Consider the following 20,859-nt stretch of genomic DNA (forward strand, 5'->3'; position numbering starts at 1 on the left):
CCTCCCCTCACCCCTCCTGGCCTCTTTCAGCCTCTGTTTGATATCATGCCTCCCCTGTTTAGGCATCATAAGATTGGCGCACCCCTTGTGACCCCTGAGTTCGGACGCCATATGCTTTTATCTAAGCCTCAGCGAGGACCTTAGGAAGTGTTATGTAAACCAGAAGCTCGGAGAGGACATTGAGGACCGCCGAACACCACGATGAGGCTCAGGAGAGGTGAGTATAACTGTTATATTTACTCACCTTCCCTCTGCTTCCAATGACTATAATCTGGGGTCTGAGGACAAGGATAGCGCTTTCGACTTGTGCTGAAGAAGTCCCATCTGAAATTAACTGGAGGGTCAAAGCCTTCGTAATAAATATCATGAGATCCGTCCATCTCTAGATCCTTTGAATAACCTGGGATTGTCCAGGATTTGTCCAATCAGTGACCTCAGCAGCTGCTGGACAGGTATTGGTGACATCACCGGTGACATCACATTACTAGCGACCACAACGAGGCCCTGACAAGAGCCTGAACAGACACCAGTGACAGACAATGGCTTCTTTATACATTGTAACGAACCCTCAGCTGTGTGAGCAGGACCTGGTCTACAATGTCACCTGTCACCGACAACTAGCAGATATTTTCAAGATGAAGAATTGAAGGACCAAGGGGTGATTCATAAAGACGGGGGTATTATACACAGTGGGGGGTACGCAGTATTTAAGGTGAGTTGGGCACACTCCTGGCGTCCTTACATGGAGGTAAAAATCTTCACTAGCTCCATGTTGTGATGAATGTAACGTGATGGGTACAGAATATCAGGAAAGTGGCAGTGCCAACGCAGGAGCGCTATGTACGACAATATTACACAAAAACTGGCGTAAAACAATAATGAATTCTCCCCCATCTTCTATTAGAAAGTGTCGCATCTTTCTGGATGATTCTCACATCCCGGATATGGGATATTCCTTGGAAATCTCCCCTTTGTGTGTCTAGACAGACTCTGCATTATTCGCCACGGGGTCCCTCCCTGTCACCTGCGGGCCCCTCCTTGTGCCTATCACCTGCAGTCACCCCGTCTCCCATTTCAGATGGCTTCTCTTCTATTGAAGTCTATTGTTTGACAAACAGGCGGCACATGCTGGAAGCCGAGCATAGAGGACACATAACAACCCCGGGGAGCGATGCCATCGTATCCTACCAGCTGTGTTATAGTGATCATATAAAGAGAAACTAGACTGAATAGAGAAGGCGGTAACCCGCAGACCAAGGAGAGGTGCTGCCTGCTAAAAAATATCCTTATACTCTAGTCACAGCTAGAGCTGCACACCTAGTCCTGTTATTTCACCATTATCATATTGTAGTGTGGGAGATTCCCAAGTCTGGATGTAGAGAAGGTAAATCTCTAGTCTGTCCCTAACCAGCAGAATTGTGGCTACAGCTCTGGATGTGACTGGAGTATATAACATAAGTCCATTACATCATGGAAGGCAGATTTGCATATTCTTCCCATAGTTCCTTGCAAAGTGGAGTGCTAAAGGCTTAACAAGTCTCCATACACCTATATGGTGGTCTCTCCCTAAGGAGTGACAATATTCCCCGAACCCTGTCTAAGCCTCTCACCTCTACCAGGTTATAGTCCTCTCTACATCGGGCTGAAGAGATCCAACCAGATCGAAAAAGCTGTCCTCGATTGAGAGACTATAACCTGGTAATAATCCCAGCGTCATTGCTAAACAAAGGCCTCTTGGAAGGTCGGGCATGAGGCTAAAGGGAGCAGCCATTATTGGGTTATTTCACTGGAATCCTGTCTTAAGACAGGCTTGCACATTCCAGTGAGCGCCCTCTATTGGTTTGCAACAATGAGGCAGCAACTGTCTTCCTAATTACATCATGGAAGGCAGATTTGCATATTCTTCCCATAAGTCCATAGTGTAATATAAAGCATATAACGTGGTCACCTTGGCCTGTGATTGGTGGCGATTTCTAGACTCTGCCCTGTACGCTTCTCGTTTCATAGACGTTCAGGAATCTACAGGAGATAAGGAATCTACAGGATCTAGAGAGATGAGGAACCTTCAGTATCTATAGACATAGTATACAGGATCTAGAGAGGAGAGGAATCAGTGGAATCCAAAGATACAAAGAATTGACAGGATCTAGAGGGACCTGCAGGATTTATAGAGACAAGGAAACTGTGGTACCAAAGATACAAGGAATCGACGGGATCTAGAGATGAGGAACCTGCAGGATCTAAATAGACAAGGAACCTACAGGATCTAAAATGACTGAAACTGTAATATCTAGAAACAAGCAGATCTAGAGATTGTAGGAAATCTGCAGGATCTTGGGATTCAAGGCATTTGCAGTGTCTAAAGAAAAAAAGAAATCTTCAGAATCTAGATACAAGGAAGCTACACAATCTAGAAATGATAAACCATCAGGATCTAAAGAGGCAAGAAATCTGTAAGATCTACAGAGATAAGGGACCTGCAGGGATTAAAGAGACATGGAATATCTATAAAGATGTGGAACTTGTAGGATTAAGAGAGGCAAAGAATCTGAAGACTCTAGAAAAGTGAGAATTCTTCAGGATCTAGAGCAGGGGTAGGGAACCTTCGGCTCTCCAGCTGCTGTGAAACTACAACTCCCAGCATGCTCCATTCACTTCCATGGAAGCTCCAAGAACAGCAGAGCAAGTATGCATGCTGGGAGTTGTAGTTTTGCAACAGCTGGAGAGCCGTACGTTCCCTACCCCTGATCTAGAGGTTTGATAAGGAAGCGACAGGGATATCTAGGACCAAGAGAGAAAAGGAACCTGCAAGATCCAAAGAGACAATTGATCTGTAAGAACTAGAGATAAGGAGGACCTGGCAGGATCTAGAAAACTGAGGAACCTGCAGAACCTAGAGAAACAAGAAACCATCAGTATCTGTAGAAATGAGGAACCTGAAAAATTTAAAAATAAAGAATCTGCAGGATCTAGAGAGATGAGGAACCTGTGGGATTTAGTAGGATAAGGAACCAGCAGTACACAGATTTGGAAAAGGGCAAAGGTTCAGATCACCCCAGTGTGCCCCCAGATTTTGGGGAACACCATATTTAGAATATATATTGTGCTCTCAACAGAACTCAGACTGACTGTCCCTGCTGCTGGGACTTGTAGTACATATTCTCCACATGTAAGGTCACATGACTCTCGGATGTGATGGTGTCACCCCTCCATCACCACAAGCAGCAATATTCGGAGTGATCACATGACCTTGCAGGTCTTACCGGTGGACAGGCAGGGCGTTCAGTATGTCCGTGGCCATCCTCCTCCAGGCTAAGCGTCTACCGAATCATCGGACTGGAGAGAGAGAGAGATAGAGACAAGAAGTTTAGACAGGAACATAAGACAAAGCCGTGCACAGAGGAGTTCGCTTGGGGACCCCCGAACGGAACACCGAACGCATTATATAGTGGTGAGCAATGAAAGCACACAGACCCCATAGACTATAATGGGGTCCGTGTGTTTTCCACGCGATGTCCGCACGAATCATGCGGAGAGGAACGAACTTCAAGCAGCACTTTACACTCTGCATCACTCGAGCGGACACCGCACGTTAAAACCATGAACCCCATTATAGTCTATGGGCTCTGAGTTTTCATTGCTCACCACTGGTTTCCATTCGGGGGGTCCTCAAGTGGATTCCCCGAATGCAGATATGAACTGGGCCTCAGCCACTTTTTACTTGATACATCGCACCTGCACTGATACATTGTGACAAACTATCAGAGCAATAGTTGTGCTGCTGCTGTGTTCAATTCACAGAGTTATCTACACCGATACAATGTAACAATCCATCATCTGTGAGTTAAACACAATGGACTCCCAGCTGATACATTGTAACAAACCATCTGCTGTAAGCTGAACACCCTGCACAGATACATTGCTACAAACCATCTCCTGGTTTGAATGTTCCCAGTCACTGACAGCAAGTAGAGATATTGAAAACCTGAAATCCCAAGTCTATTAGAGAGCTGTAGATATCGGTCGCCTACACTAGAACGCAGCACAGCACCCACAACCGAACACTTCACCCTACGAAATGCGATTGTTACTACATCGAGGTCAAGAGTCAACCGAGACCCAAATAAGGCCAAGAGAAAGAAGCGGTAAAATCCCGTGCCGCTGGCGGTTCATAACAGAATATTCCACCACATATATAATGGAAAGTTCTAGTGTTTTCCGATATTCTTCCTGTATCAGTTCCTTGTGCTTTTCTAGATCTCTGCAAACCTTTATTGTTTGCTGGTCATGTGATGGACACACGGGTGTCAGTCTTCACTGTGGTTCTGTTATTACACTCATGAACCAGAGGGCTCAGGATGAGCAGAGGTGACGGGTTGTGATTTATGACCGTTGGGGTTTCTGGATAGATGATGTGGGTCTGGTCTGTGGCCGTACACTCTCCACCCTGGCGTTGCGGCCGCTGCGGATCCACTTGCAGGACAAACGTTCGTGTTTATTCACAATGATAGCACTTAACAGGTTTCATGAGACAAACAACCGTGTGAAGCCGCCGGCGCTGCCAGGGAGACGGCAGATGGCGAAGCCTGCGCCCAGGAGCTGACAATCTACACACCCTGATGAATAATTCATAGACCTGAGAGAATAAAGCCGAGCCGTCCAGAGGCCGCGAGCGTCAGGAAAGCTTTTACAGTAATGGAAAGTCGCCCCAAACACTCTCCGCGGTTTATTCTAATGAGCCGCACAGAAGCTTTTGTGGTCAGAAGACTCCGGGTAAAAGGAAAACTGGCAAAAACAGCGGGGCGGCTCCTCCGACGGCGGCAAATACAGCCTGGAAACAGCCGCCGCTCAGGACGAGGGGCACAACATGGAGCAACAGATGTGTAACGCCTTCAGCGCCTGATCCTTACAGCATGGCCGAACGTCTTGGGCCACGTTCACATCTGTGTTGCTGTATCCGTTGCAGGAGCCAAAGAACTCCAAAGGGACCCCAATGACGGTAATGGGGTCTGTCGGGTAGCTGCATTTTTTAACACTGCTGAGCAAAAAAAAAAAAAACAAATCGTGCAGGAATTTCCTGCAGACCGTCGTGGCGAACTCTGCTCCGAAAACTACGACACAGATGTGCACATAGCCAGAGGTGTAACGTGTAGCTCCTGGGCCCTGATACCAAATCTGTAATGGGGCCCCTACCTACCTTGTAGTATTTAGAATAGTGGTATATTGTATATGGCATTGGGTCCATTGGGGTCCCTAAGCCTCCATGATCCAGTAGCGGTTGCTACCACAGCACCCCCTATTGGTACATCCCTGCATGTAGCCTTCATTTGACGCAGGTCCAAAGGCAGACAGAATCTAGAACAGGGATTAGATATGTTATGACATATTTTAAGAGAAAGAAACATGCTGGGGATTGTAGTTTCACACCGGTCTCTGGTGGTTGCCCAGTCCGTCTTGTGTACATACATACAGACTGAACACACATATACAGAATCATCCAGCTGCATCAGCCATCTGTATAAAGCCTATGGACTTGTTATGTCCGTGTAAATCAAAGACTACATGTGCACACGTTGATTTCAATGGGTGCGTCGAAATGTCCGTTCGTTGCTCGTGGACCGATGGTGGAAGAACGGAGACTTGCGCTGTTTGGGTCCATTTTGGGACCTCAGAGCTCCAGAAAAGTCTATGGGTTCCTGATAATCATGGACAGCCCACACATGACATTCGTTTCGTTCATTTTTCAGTGGTTAGCACTGCAGCCTTGCAACGCTGGAGTCCTGGGTTCGAATCCTGCCTTTGCAACTTCTGCAAAGAGTTAGTATGTTCTCCCCGTGTTTGCGTGGGTTTCCTCCGGGTACTCTGGTTTCCTCCCACACGCCAAAGACATACTGATAGGGAATATAGATTGTGAGCCCTATATGGGACAGTGACTGTCAATATCTGAATATGATGGCACTATATAAGTAAGCGTAATAAATAGATGAAAAATGCATCAACCACAGACAGCAAACAACCGTGAAATAAGTGAGATTGTTATCATCGTCGCAAAAAACAGACATGCGAAGTCCATCTGTGATCCATGTACGGCCCGATGGGGGTAGTAGGTCTGTTCCCATTGACATAATATGGCATCTGTCCAAATTGCTAACACCTCCGCCAGGTCTCCAGGTAACATTACTAAATATTTACTCCAGAGCTGTATATCATGTCCGAGAATACAGGGAAGGGGGGTCAACAGCTGCAATACGGATCTACAGAGTGTTATACTCTGTGTTACATAATAATATACTGCACAATGATACGTTATATAGTGTATTGTATCATAGTGTATTATATTGTAGTGTATTGTATCATAGTGTATTATACATTGTAGTGTATTGTATCATAGTGTATTATATTGTAGTGTATTGTATCATAGTGTATTATATTGTAGTGTATTGTATCATAGTGTATTATACATTGTAGTGTATTGTATCATCGAGCATTATATTGTAGTATATTGTACTGTATCATAGTGTATTATACATTGTAGTGTATTGTATCATAGTGTATTATACATTGTAGTGTATTGTATCATAGTGTATTATATTGTAGTGTATTGTATCATAGTGTATTATATTGTAGTATATTGTATCAGTGTATTATATTGTAGTGTATTGTATCATCGAGCATTATATTGTAGTATATTGTACCGTATCATAGTGTATTATACATTGTAGTGTATTGTATCATAGTGTATTATACATTGTAGTGTATTGTATCATAGTGTATTATATTGTGGTGTATTGTATCATAGTGTATTATACATTGTGGTATTAGGCATTACTGTACATGATATATTACTTTACATATAATATAAGACACACTGATACAATATGCTATATAATACATTGTAGAACATTATATGACACAGTGTATTGTATTATTATATAATCTATTATTTTGTTCCGTACTATGAGTATGTAGGTTATTATATATGCGCTATACATTAGTATGATGGTTCATTATATAATTCTATATTGTAGTGTTTTAAAGCTGAAGTAAAAGTTAGATTGGAAGAATTCAGGTCAAACAAGCAAAACGTAAACGGCGGCGTCTTGTAAGCGACCAGAAATAGCAGCTTCATCTGCACCAATTAACCTTAGTGACTGGAGAATAATGGCGACGTATGAAAGGCGAGAATACGGCATGATACAAAGCAACATCGCATAAAGCCAGAAATAAGTGACCCCCCCCCCCCCCCCCCCCCAGCACACGCAGCATTACAGTCCAGCAGAAAACAAAGGACAGGAAAAAATATAATAAAAGTCTCCTGATATCAGATGAAAGATATAAGAAAGTGAGGAGTCCCTGACATGGCCACAAACCTGCCTAGCAAAGTGTCTCGTATTATAGGGGAAGGGTCCTCGGTGATGTAGATGAATATACGCAGGGTTATAGTGTGTATACAGACTACAGGGATGCTATATAATTGTACAATCATCATCGCTGTATTTGCAAAGGGACCAAACCCTCACCAAAACCGTCTCTAAAGAGTTTAGACTCAACCAATCCACCGTCAGACAGAACGGCCCAGAGTTACTAATAGTCAGACAATGCAAACTTAGGAAGTCTGAAAATACGCCAGATTTATCACAGTGACTGAGCCATCTCTTTTGCCTGTCTGATCTACATTGATACCACCTTTTACTTGGCTTACGTTGACCCCAAATTTTATCAAGCAATCTTGGCATATTTTTGGCACATTTAAGCGAAGACCCCTTTTTCTGACAATACACCCCTCCATGTCTGGTAAGTCCAAATTAGATGCGCCATATTGCGACACTGTGCCTAAAATGCGTAATGATCACACCAGTGTCTTTCGGTAAGCACAATAGTAAATCTGGACAATTGTCTACAAATAGAAGTAATTGAGGAGCATTATCATCTATCATCCTCCCCAGGGGTGGTCGACCAACACGCCAAGAGCATAATAATCCTCAGGGTCACAATGGAGCCCAAGGTAACTTCTAAGCGACTAAAAGGCCTTTCGCACATTAGCTAATGTTAATGCCCATGAGTCCACCATCAGTAGGACACTGACCAACAATGGTGTGCGTGGAGAAATCTGCTCATCTCCAAGCAGAACATTGCTGTCCATCTGCAGTTTGTTAAAGAGAGGTCAGAAGGATATTGGAACAATGTTCGGTGGATGGAGGAGACCACAATTTTTTGTGTAAATGAGAAGTGTTATATGTGGAGAGCACCATACCCTGCATTGTAGCATGAAATCCTCATCCCATCTATGAAACACAGTGCTGGTAGTATCACTGTTTGGGCCTGTTTTGTGGCGTCCGGGACAGGATGAGTTGCCATCATTGATGGAACCATGAATTCTGAAATACACCAGCAAATTCTAATGGAAGATGTCAAGATATAGTATCTGTCTGTGAGCTGAATCTCAAGAGAACGTGGACTCTGGAGCAAGACAACGACCCCAAGTCCATAAGTTGTTCCACCAAAAATGGGGAAGAAGAAAGTAAAGGTTTTGGGATGGCCAAGTTAAAGTCCTGACCTTAATCCAGTAGAAATGATGTGGAAGGACCTGAAGTGAGCAGATCATGGGAGGAAACCACCAACACAACAGAGTTGAAGTTGTTTGAAGAAAAGGGATAAAATTCCAATTCATCCAAGCCTATATGCAATGGAAACATTTGTATACACAAGGGGGTCACAGCAGGTACTGAGAATAAAGGTTCACATACTTTTACCACTCATAGATGTGATGGTGAATAATTTTCTTATTTAATAATTTTCATCTAGAGTAATACAGTAAACAGAGGGGAGGAGGGGGATGCAGCTGCTGGACGTCTCTTACAGAGTTTGTGATACTTATGCTGTGAGAGGGGAGAAGGTGTAGCAAGTGTAGACAGCTGCACCCTGCACAGCTCGGACATCGCAGCAGGAATTATCCCGCCCACTAAGCAAAAGTAATAGAGAGTTAATGAATACTTACAAAAACACTGTGGTGGGGGGGGAGACCCAAACTCTGTAAGTTCCACCCCACAGTTGTGGTTGCTCCACATGCTCATGGTATGAGCACTTTAAGACAATTTATTTTGTCTTCATTTTTTTCTCCCAGGATTTTAGCATCAGATTCGCAGAAACCTAATAAAATTTTACATGATGTAATTTAGAAAGAGAAAGAGTGCCCCCACCTCCATTATACAGCAGGGGCCGGACTCCTTCTTCCTCTCCCCCCTCCTCCCAGCTCCACCACAACTATCCAGTGGTTTTGTAAATTGTCCAGAATTGTCTTAATGTCCCAATGGGCCTCGTAGCCTAAGTCCTTTGCCGGTAAATATTGCACTGCCTGCACTCGGGGGATATACACAACCACCAAATGCAGAGAAGAAGTTGTTTTTTGTTGTTTATCCTGCCCCCTAATCCCTCACCAAGGGCTCGTCAATTAGCTATTGCCCAGCTGTGTACTAATTACAGGAGGCAAATATAAGGCCCTTGCCAAGGATTTACAGAATACAAGAACATGTTTACTTTTATTTCACCTGCATAATAATAATACAATATGAGTTGCAATCAAATAGAACATAATAAGAGATATAATATATAATATAAGATATATTAGATGTTATCATATAGGATCTACAGTTTAAAGGAGATGATGTCACCAGAGACAGGTCCAATTCAAGATAGACTTTGCATCTGAGGACCCAGGTCTCAAACAGAACAAAGTGCCAGGCTTAGGACCGGACCAGAAACCATACCACAGACAAGAGAGCCATACACAAGCCAAGGTCAAAAACTAGCGAAGTATGGAAATAGGACAAATGAAAGCAGAGGAATATCAGAAGTCCAAGCCATGGTCAAGTCCAGGGGGTTACAGATAAAACCAAATCAGAATAAGAAGGCTTAACCAGAAGTGCAAATCAAAATCAGGAGTGAGATCTGGGAAGACAGAGCCTAGAAGACTAATGTAATCACAGGCACCTGGGTAAGAACAATATCAGGGTACAATACCCCGCCTCAGGCATGCATTGGATGCTGAAGTACAGTCCCGATAGGCTCCACATCACAAACCGCTGATGGGCTGATCAGACCCAGCCAAAATTTTACTTGTGGGCATAGAAACCTTAAAGCAACAGTCATGTGAAAAATATAAATGGCACACCGAAATAGGGATTCCTGACCGATATATAGGATACAATAATATAAACAGACATTACACTATGTGATCAAAAGTACCCGGACACCCGGCTGAAAATGACTTACAAGTTGGTGGCGCCCTCCATCGGTAATGCTGGATACAATACGGTGTTGGCCCACCCTTAGCCTTGATGACGGCTTCCACTCTCGCAGGCAGACGTTCAATCAGGTGCTGGAAGGTCTCTTGGGGAATGGCCGCCCATTCTTCACGGAGTGCTGCACTGAGGAGAGGTATCGATGTAGGTCGGTGAGGCCTGGCACCAAGTCGGCGTTCCAAAACATCCCAAAGTTGTTCTATAGGATTCAAGTCAGGACTGTGTGCAGGCCAGTCCATTACAGAGATGTTATTGTGGTGTAACCACTCCGCCACAGGCCATGCAGTATGAACAGGTGCTCCATCGTGGTGTAAGATGCAATCGCCAGCCCCGAATTGCTCTTCAACAGTGGGAAGCAAGAAGGTGTTTAATACATCAATGTCGGCCTGTGCTGTGATAGTGCCACGCAAAACAACAAGGGGTGCAAGCCCCCTCCACGAAAAACACCACCACACCGTACTGTTGGCACTACACACGCTGGCAGATGACGTTCACCGGGCATTCGCCATACCCACACCCTGCCATCGGATCGCCACATTGTGTACCGTGATTCGTGACTCCACACAACGTTTTTACACTGTTCAATCGTCCAATGTTTCCGCTTCTTACACCAAGTGAGGCGTCGTTTGGCATTGACCTGCATGATGTGTGGCACCCAATCACTTGACCACGTTCGAAGTCCGTGAGTTCCGTGGAGCGCCCCATTCTGCTCTCTCACGATGTCTAATGTCTACTGAGGTCGCTGATATGGAGTACCTGGCAGTAGGGGGCAGCACAATGCACCTAATATGAGAAACATATGTTTTTGGGGGTGTCTGGATACTTTTGATCACATAGTGTATATCAGTGGAGGAGATGATATCAATGTCAGTGGGAACAGGCAACAATCTAATGGACATGGCGCTCTCTTGTCTCCTGATGGGGGTATGCGTGTAGGGCATGTTGGATTGCACCCTGCCATATCCTTTCCTCATACCAGGAGATAAGAGGCTGCCAAAAGGAGTCTATCAGCTCCTCGTCTCCCAATCCCATAAAAGTAAATAACCAGCTCGTACAAGTAGATAGAAAAGAAGGGAAACCATAAGGGAAACCATAAACCCATATAGGGCTCTTCACTAAGTGGATGATCGGGTACACTATTATGCAGTATTATATGTTATACATGACGGTTCTTGTTTTGTCTGTGGAGAACAACAATCAGACCCAGATCTTCATCCTTCTCCGGATAATTGGTGGAAAGTTCCAGAGATTTATTGCCGTTTGGTTGGGACACAGAATGCAATTTTATAATTGTCCCTAAGTGACGGCGCCCTCCATCCCTCGCGTCCGATGAGTCAGTAGTCCGTGCCCCGCAACACATTAAACCAGAACTTCCTCACATCCATTTGGCAAATAATTCTGCACTGCTCAGAAGGGAAAACGGCGACAATTTACAGGAAATGATTTAATTATGGTAAAGAAAGTGCAACAATTGTGCAGCTCGGACCCGGACGTAGACAGAGCCATCCCATAATAGCAGCCGCACCATCCCCCGACTGAACCTGATGGAACGGACCATACAATACTAAAGCCAAAACTGCACTCAGTTCTCAGCCCTGTAAACCTGCAGAGCAAACTGTGTCACCTGAGATGCAACGTACCGCAAATACAGACCGAACACAGAGAAATCACTCCAAGTACATATGAGCGGTATTATAGTAGTTATATTCTTGTACATAGGAGGTAGTATTATAGTAGTTATATTCTTGTACATAGGAGTAGTATTATAGTAGTTATATTCTTGTACATAGGAGTAGTATTATAGTAGTTATATTCTTGTACATAGGAGGTAGTATTATAGTAGTTATATTCTTGTACATAGGAGTAGTATTATAGTAGTTATATTCTTGTACATAGGAGTAGTATTATAGTAGTTATATTCTTGTACATAGGAGGTAGTATTATAGTAGTTATATTCTTGTACATAGGAGGTAGTATTATAGTAGTTATATTCTTGTACATAGGAGTAGTATTATAGTAGTTATATTCTTGTACATAGGAGTAGTATTATAGTAGTTATATTCTTGTACATAGGAGTAGTATTATAGTAGTTATATTCTTGTACATAGGAGCAGTATTATAGTAGTTATATTCTTGTACATAGGAGTAGTATCATAGTAGTTATATTCTTGTACATAGGAGCAGTATTATAGTAGTTATATTCTTGTACATAGGAGTAGTATTATAGTAGTTATATTCTTGTACATAGGAGCAGTATTATAGTAGTTATATTCTTGTACATAGGAGTAGTATTATAGTAGTTATATTCTTGTACATAGGAGCAGTATTATAGTAGTTATATTCTTGTACATAGGAGCAGTATTATAGTAGTTATATTCTTGTACATAGGAGCGGTATTATAGTAGCTATATTCTTGTACATAGGAGCGGTATTATAGTAGCTATATTCTTGTATATAGGAGTAGTATTATAGTAGTTATATTCTTGTACATAGGAGCAGTATTATAGTAGTTATATTCTTGTACATAGGAGCGGTATTATAGTAGTTATATTCTTGTACATAGGAGCGGTATTATAGTAGCTATATTCTTGTATATAGGAGTAGTATTATAGTAGTTATATTCTTGTACATAGGAGGTAGTATTATAGTAGTTATATTCTTGTATATAAGAGTAGTATTATAGTAGTTATATTCTTGTACATAGTAGTAGTATTATAGTAGTTATATTCTTGTACATAGTAGTAGTATTATAGTAGTTATATTCTTGTACATAGTAGTAGTATTATAGTAGTTATATTCTTGTACATAGTAGTAGTATTATAGTAGTTATATTCTTGTACATAGGAGCAGTGTTATAGTAGTTATATTCTTGTACATAGGAGAAGTATTATAGTAGTTATATCCTTGTACATAGGGGCAGTATTATAGTAATTATATTCTTGTACATAGGAGGCTGTATTATAGTAGTTATATTCTTGTACATAGGAGCAGTATTATAGTAGTTATATTCTTGTACATAGGAGCAGTATTATAGTAGTTATATTCTTGTACATAGGAGTAGTATTATAGTAGTTATATTCTTGTATATAGGAGTAGTATTATAGTAGTTATATTCTTGTATATAGGAGTAGTATTATAGTAGTTATATTCCTGTACATAGGAGTAGTATTATAGTAGTTATATTCTTGTACATAGGAGTAGTATTATAGTAATTATATTCTTGTACATAGGAGGCAGTATTATAGTAGTTATATTCTTGTACATAGGAGCAGTATTATAGTAGTTATATTCTTGTACATAGGAGTAGTATTATAGTAGTTATATTCTTGTACATAGGAGTAGTATTATAGTAGTTATATTCTTGTATATAGGAGTAGTATTATAGTAGTTATATTCTTGTACATAGGAGTAGTATTATAGTAGTTATATTCTTGTATATAGGAGTAGTATTATAGTAGTTATATTCTTGTATATAGGAGTAGTATTATAGTAGTTATATTCTTGTATATAGGAGTAGTATTATAGTAGTTATATTCCTGTACATAGGAGTAGTATTATAGTAGTTATATTCTTGTACATAGGAGTAGTATTATAGTAGTTATATTCTTGTACATAGGAGTAGTATTATAGTAGTTATATTCTTGTACATAGGGAGTAGTATTATAGTAGTTATATTCTTGTACATAGGAGTAGTATTATAGTAGTTATATTCTTGTACATAGGAGTAGTATTATAGTAGTTATATTCTTGTACATAGGAGGTAGTATTATAGTAGTTATATTCTTGTACATAGGAGTAGTATTATAGTAGTTATATTCTTGTACATAGGGGGCAGTATTATAGTAGTTATCTTCTTGTGCATAGGAGTAGTATTATAGTAGTTATATTCTTGTACATAGGAGGTAGTATTATAGTAGTTATATTCTTGTACATAGGAGTAGTATTATTCTAGTTATATTCTTGTACATAGGGGGCAGTATTATAGTAGTTATATTCTTGTACATAGGGGGCAGTATTATAGTAGTTATATTCTTGTACATAGGGGGCAGTATTATAGTAGTTATATTCTTGTACATATAACTACAGATTTCTATATGTTCTGTGATGCAGACCTATAATAACCTCCCTATATTTAGGATGTATCTTTCCTTCTATGTAAGAGATCAGAGTGCGGACGGATAGCTCAACGTCTCAGATTTATTTTTTGCTATAATTTATTTGAACCCTTTGACGTGGTTGATGGGAATCGTCATCCACAATATAATGCAGGGAATCAGTTCACTGAAGCAGAGTTATTTTAATGACGACTTTGACGTTGGGGACAGTAAAATACAATATAATGTCTGTACAGTATCCAGCAAACCAACTGGAAGATCTAGAGGAACCGATGAGACAAGTTCATTATCTAGACACAAACAGGGATTTATAAAATCACCAAAACTTACAATAAGAGCAATGACTGGTAGCGATACAGTGTCCAGCAGAGGCCAAACAGCACAGACTACAAGGAGGAGGGCAGAGACGAGGAGCCCGCGCCGGGAGCCTTCCTCTCTTTATTCCCAAGACTTTGGCTGAGGTAGTCGCAGCCCTTCGTGGTTATATTTCCAGAGATGATGACGTCACATATTTCCCCAGAGCCGGAATTGTCATTTATCCCCAATGTAAAATCTATGGGTAAATATCACTGTTTATTTACCTCGCCCAATGTTTAGGCTGGATAAATAGCATCAGATACATATACAAATGGCAGCCGGCAGCGAAATGTCCAAACAACGGTAAGCACAAAAGTGTGTAGCTCAGAACAATGGATGGCAGGGACGAACTATAGTATACAGAGCGGGAATACAATATCCAGTATATTCCAGACAAGCAAAGTTATAAGCAATAGACTGTAAGCTCTGCGGGTCACTAAACTAAAAGGTCCTACAGTGACAGCATGGCCCATAAATGTACATATAGACCAGTGGCGTAAATAGGAATGGCGGGGCCCCGTGGCAAACTTTTGACATGGGTCCCCCGACTGACACCAATGACCTCCTCCTACGCATTCCTGCGCGCTCTATTATCCCCCATAGTGGCCCCTGCACACAGTATTATCCCCCATAGTGGCCCCTGCACACAGTATTATCCCCCATAGTGGCCCCTGCACACAGTATTATGCTCCACTGTGGACACCCATAAACAATTATTATACTCTGGGATCTTTTCAGATTTGGCTGAGATAGGGATTCCGTTACCTCTGTATATAATGCAAGCTGTACATATAGAATTATATACAGTATATACCCAGGTTATACCGGCTGTACATATAGAATTATATACAGTATATACCCAGGTTATACCGGCTGTACATATAGAATTATATACAGTATATACCCAGGTTATACCGGCTGTACATATAGAATTATATACAGGTTATACCCAGGTTATACCAGCTGTACATATAGAATTATATACAGGAGATACCCAGGTTATACCGGCTGTACATATATAATTATATACAGTATATACCCAGGTTATACCCGCTGTACATATATAATTATATACAGAATATACCCAGGTTATACCAGCTGTACATATATAATTATATACAGGAGATACCCAGGTTATACCGGCTGTACATATATAATTATATACAGGATATACCCAAGTTATACCAGCTGTACATATAGAATTATATACAGGAGATACCCGGGTTATACCAGCTGTACATATAGAATTATATACAGTATATACCCAGGTTATACCAGCTGTACATATAGAATTATATACAGTATATACCCAGGTTATACCAGCTGTACATATATAATTATATACAGTATATACCCGGGTTATACCGGCTGTACATATATAATTATATACAGGATATACCCAAGTTATACCAGCTGCACATATAGAATTATATACAGGAGATACCCGGGTTATACCAGCTGTACATATAGAATTATATACAATATATACCCAGGTTATACCGGCTGTACATATAGAATTATATACAGTATATACCCAGGTTATACTAGTTGTACACATCACTATATATGGAGATATGTGACTTATACCTAAGTAGCAGCTTCCATGTCCTAGCAGTATATAGGCCCTGTGTATAATGCTATACATACCCAGTTTGGGTCACACTCACCTGGTGGCCTTTTCATTTCCGGTGGTCTCCGTGGCCTGGCCAGGTGGGGCGAGGGCACAGGACGGGGGAGGTTGTAGCCCCTGTGTGGGTGAGGTTTGCGCTGTAAGAGAGAGGGGCAGAGGCTGCGGTGACATCACCTGAGCTGTATCCGACCTCACACTCATAAAACATTTACCTGTATCCAGGTGTAACAGGAGAGCGGCTGTTCACCGGAGTCACTGGGGCTTCTCCTGAGTCTGGTGAGACCCCTCACCCATCTTGGGCGTCTCTGGGGCAGAATGTGTCACTCTGTGTCGGCGCTCTTGTCACTTACATTCACTGTGAACGCTCTTAAGTTTTATTTGATGCCTTTATCTTTCAGGTGAGTTTAGGATGTGACTCCATATAGGGGACCTGCCGGCGACCACCATCTCTGATGTCAGTAAATGGGAACATGATTCTTTATAACCAATGGCTGATGGCATGTTCTGCTCACACAGCTGGAGGTTTGGAGCAATGTACCTTTTATATTTGGCTACTGAGTTATATTCACACGCAAAAAAATAATTGCAGAAATATTTGTCACCGCCCCATTGATCTCAATGGAACTTGCAGAAAGTGACCCTAAAAACAACCCCATGAAGCCATACAGTGATTCCAGCTGGGACAAGAGCGCACTTTGTTGCGTTGCGACTTATAGGTCGCACATGTAGCTGAAACTACGCCCTCGTGTGGCCGCCATTGATAACGCAAATGTGAAAAACATCCCTAAAAATGGATGCGGCAGTCTCTATGGCACAAACCACCCCAAAGCTGCAACATGAGAGTTGTGGTTGTCACACCATTCTAGCCATTACCCCACAAAATTACTGAGATATCAGAAATAAGCTGAGTAGAGACACATTTTTGGCCACTTTCTAGGGGCAGCACATCAGGCGAATATAATGGGAGATTTCCCTAATATATCCCTCCTGTGGGTGGCGCTGTAACATCATACAATGATAGCCATCTCCTGTAAGCTCCAGGTTAGCGCACAGTAGACGTCTTCTTACTGTCTATATAGGGTTATGTAGCTGGCAGTATTCCATACTGCTGTAATACAGATATATGGACGCCACTAGACCAGCTGGACAGATGCCAAACAGAGAGTCAGGTACTGAGATCCTATGGCTACCTCTGACCAATCATCTGCAGACCCCCTGTGGGTACACCGTTACCTTTGGGACAGCTTCTCATGCCATGACAGGCACTGCTGCCACTTACCCCCTCCGCTTGGTGTCTTCTTCAGGACCTCGGGACAATACATTGTATCACTCGCTCCATTGTGTCACAGCAGATTCTGTGCTGTTACAATGTGTCAGTGTTCTGGGCCCATCACACAGAGCCCCATTGTCTCCCCACATTCCTCATTCATTAAGGGGATTTCACTCCCAGGGACAACGTCTGGAATGTTATGCGGGAATCCTGCTCTCCTCTTAAAGGGACGGTGCCGAAACAAGGAACGTACAGGACATGAATGTAAGAAGGATAAACATTGTGTGCTGGAGCCGCGTAATAAGGACACGACGGTTATAAAGAAGTGGTGAATCTCATGTTGTTTTTACATCCTTGCTTGCTGTCAGTGAATGGAAGCATGATTACATCCCGAGCCTGATAACCGGATCTAGTCCTGCTCACACAGCTGAGAGTTTATGGACATTCTACATTGTAACAAACTCTCGATACTCTGTATTCAAATGGTGCGGTCGTATCGTGCAATAAAAACTACACCTAAAACCACATTCATTTACTGCGATTTACTGCGGACGATGCTCATTAAATGTGCAAACAAAGTGTGAGGTTTACATCAGCACCACAACACACCACACCCTAAGATGCAGCATCATGTACATGCCTGGATGTATTCATTCCTACAACAACCAATCACAGGCCGGCTCATTGCAGTTCACTGTAGTCATAAAAACACAAACTGATAGGTGATTGGTTGCATTTGGCGACCCATAAGCTCATTCTCTATATCGGCTGAGGGCTCGTTACCTAAGCTGCTGCAGAACCTCCATTGGAAGGCAATGAGGGACGTCTTGTCAGTCTGACCTGGGTACAAAGCGTCTCCTCCTGTCACAGTCACTTCTAATGTTCCTGGCGTAAGGCCATAGTCACATGACTGTGGCGAATCTTGGCTACGTTTATCATTGCATCCGATTTGGAATCTGATTTTTCCAGGATCCGTGCGAAAATTGGGTCTGTGGAATCAAACCCATGGAACCGATACAAGTCAAAATAGAGTAAGTGAACATAGTCCTAGCCAGGGGTGCAGGTTCTGATACAGATTGTTACTATGTGTCCACCATGTTACATAATGCTCAGGTGGATACATTGTAACAGTTCAGCTACAGGTCACAGCAGGAGTTACAAGATGCTGGAAGGAAAGTGAAAGTTGCCAAAAACTCACATGAGGAGCAGCGGGCGGCGGTGGCAGCAGGATCAGCGCGGAGGGTCCTCAGTGCGGGGCAGCTCATCGGGAAGGATCCTCCAGCAGCGCAGGGCTCCCTCCGACAGTCCTCCTGGCAGGGAGGTCATGCATACTTTTGCTGGGGCTGCAGCCCAGAATCTCTGGGAGTCGTTCTATTTTGGTTCTTCGGCTGTTTTCACAGATTTGCGGTGAGGCCCCATTTTCGTGCTCGCCGGTCGGGACTTTCAGGACTGTAATTAGAGACTGAAGGAAATGTGAGCGGAGCTGGAGAAAATAACAGAGCGGAGAATGTGCAGGCGAGGTTTACAAGATCTGAGGAATGAAATCACAGCCTGCAACAATGGCTGGCGGGCGGACTACAAGCCCCAGCGTTGTCATACCAGCCACATGTGCTTCATTACTTCGCTCCAGTCTGTCCTGCTCATACAGCTGAGGGTTTGTTACAATAGACACATCAGTGACCCCTTATCTCCGCGCAGCCCTGTTACAATGGGCTGCAGAAAGCTGGTGGATAATGTGGCACCGTTTTGTTGCACGGCCCTTACTTGCCCCAAAAAGAGCCTCATCCCCTGTTCTGCACCTCACTTACCACTTTCAGCAGAATGGAACAGGAACGTCTCAGTCCAAAAATTTTAATAAACAGGAAATTCACCAATGTTCCTGACTTGACATTCTGGCGCACAGGTCTGCACCTCGTTTATTAAGAGGCCAGAGTCTCTTGATAGTTTGGACGTGCCCTGCACCACTTGGGGCCTGTAATAAGACTGGTGTACCAAATGCCAGTCTTTATAAATCTGCCCCAATATATCAGTGTAGATAACATCTATCACTCTGGCGTCCAAACTATTTAGCTCACTTAGTATTGTTTAGGTTGGACACGATTGTAACGAACCCTCAGCGGTAGAAGTGGCAAGTCTGTACAGACTATTCACTGACATGAAGCAGAGATCTTAAGAATGGTGGAAAATCAAAACACAATGGTCCAGATTTACTATTTGCAGCTCAAGTTGGTGCATTTTTGGCAAACCATGGTGCATCTTAGGGAGTCTTGGCACCCTGGTCTGTAAGAGTTACTGTTATTCATGTGACAAATCTGCAGCAGTTCCTGACTAGTGTAGATTTGGGATCAGGCGCACCTACATACACACTAAGAGGCCTATTAGTATATATGGCGAGTTTTGTGCCCAGGGTAAGATTCGCCAGTCTTGATAAATTTCCCCCAGAAGTTATCTAACCAGAAACGTAACTACCAGGGTAGCGGCTTCCACAGTGACTGGGACATTAGGGGGCGTAATACTGTGTGCAAGGGTCACTATGGGACATAATACTGTGTGCAGGGGCATAATACTGTGTACAGGGCTACTATGGGGCATAATACTGTGTGCAGGGGCCACTATGGGACATAATACTGTAGAGGAGCATAATACTGCGTACAGGGGCTACTATGGGGCATAATACTGTGTGCAGGGGCCACTATGGGACATAATACTGTAGAGGAGCATAATACTGCGTACAGGGGCTACTATGGGGCATAATACTGTGTGCAGGGGCCACTATGGGGCATAATACTGTGTACAGGGGCTACTATGGGGCATAATACTGTGTGCAGGGGCCACTATGGGGCATAATACTGTGTGCAGGGGCTACTATGGGGCATAATACTGTGTGCAGGGGCTACTATGGGGCATAATACTGTGTGCAGGGGCCACTATGGGGCATAATACTGTGTGCAGGGGCTACTATGGGGCATAATACTGTGTGCAGGGGCTACTATGGGGCATAATACTGTGTGCAGGGGCCACAATACTGTGTGCAGGGGCCACTATGGGGGATAATACTGTGTGCAGGGGGCCAATATGGGGCATAATAGTGTGTGCAGGGGCCAATATGTGGCATAATACTGTGTGCAGGGGCCACAATACTGTGTGCAGGGGCCACTATGGGGCATAATACTGTGTGCAGGGGCC

At 42.9% G+C, this 20,859-nt stretch overlaps 1 protein-coding gene across 1 annotated transcript in view; it reads right to left on the reverse strand.

Moving 5' to 3' along the window:
• INSC (INSC spindle orientation adaptor protein) overlaps positions 1–18,970 on the reverse strand; it is a 69,882-nt gene extending 50,912 nt beyond the window's left edge. Inside the window, exons 1-2 of the mRNA XM_075280984.1 lie at positions 18,872–18,970; positions 3,264–3,336 (exon numbers count right to left, since the gene is read on the reverse strand). Coding sequence (XP_075137085.1) covers positions 3,264–3,301 — 38 coding nt within the window. The 5' untranslated portion in view covers positions 3,302–3,336; positions 18,872–18,970. The remainder of the gene's footprint in view (positions 1–3,263; positions 3,337–18,871) is intronic.
• Between the last annotated feature and the right edge of the window lie 1,889 nt (positions 18,971–20,859).

Source organism: Leptodactylus fuscus, chromosome 7 (assembly GCF_031893055.1).
Source record: "Leptodactylus fuscus isolate aLepFus1 chromosome 7, aLepFus1.hap2, whole genome shotgun sequence".
Classification (NCBI taxonomy): domain Eukaryota; kingdom Metazoa; phylum Chordata; class Amphibia; order Anura; family Leptodactylidae; genus Leptodactylus; species Leptodactylus fuscus.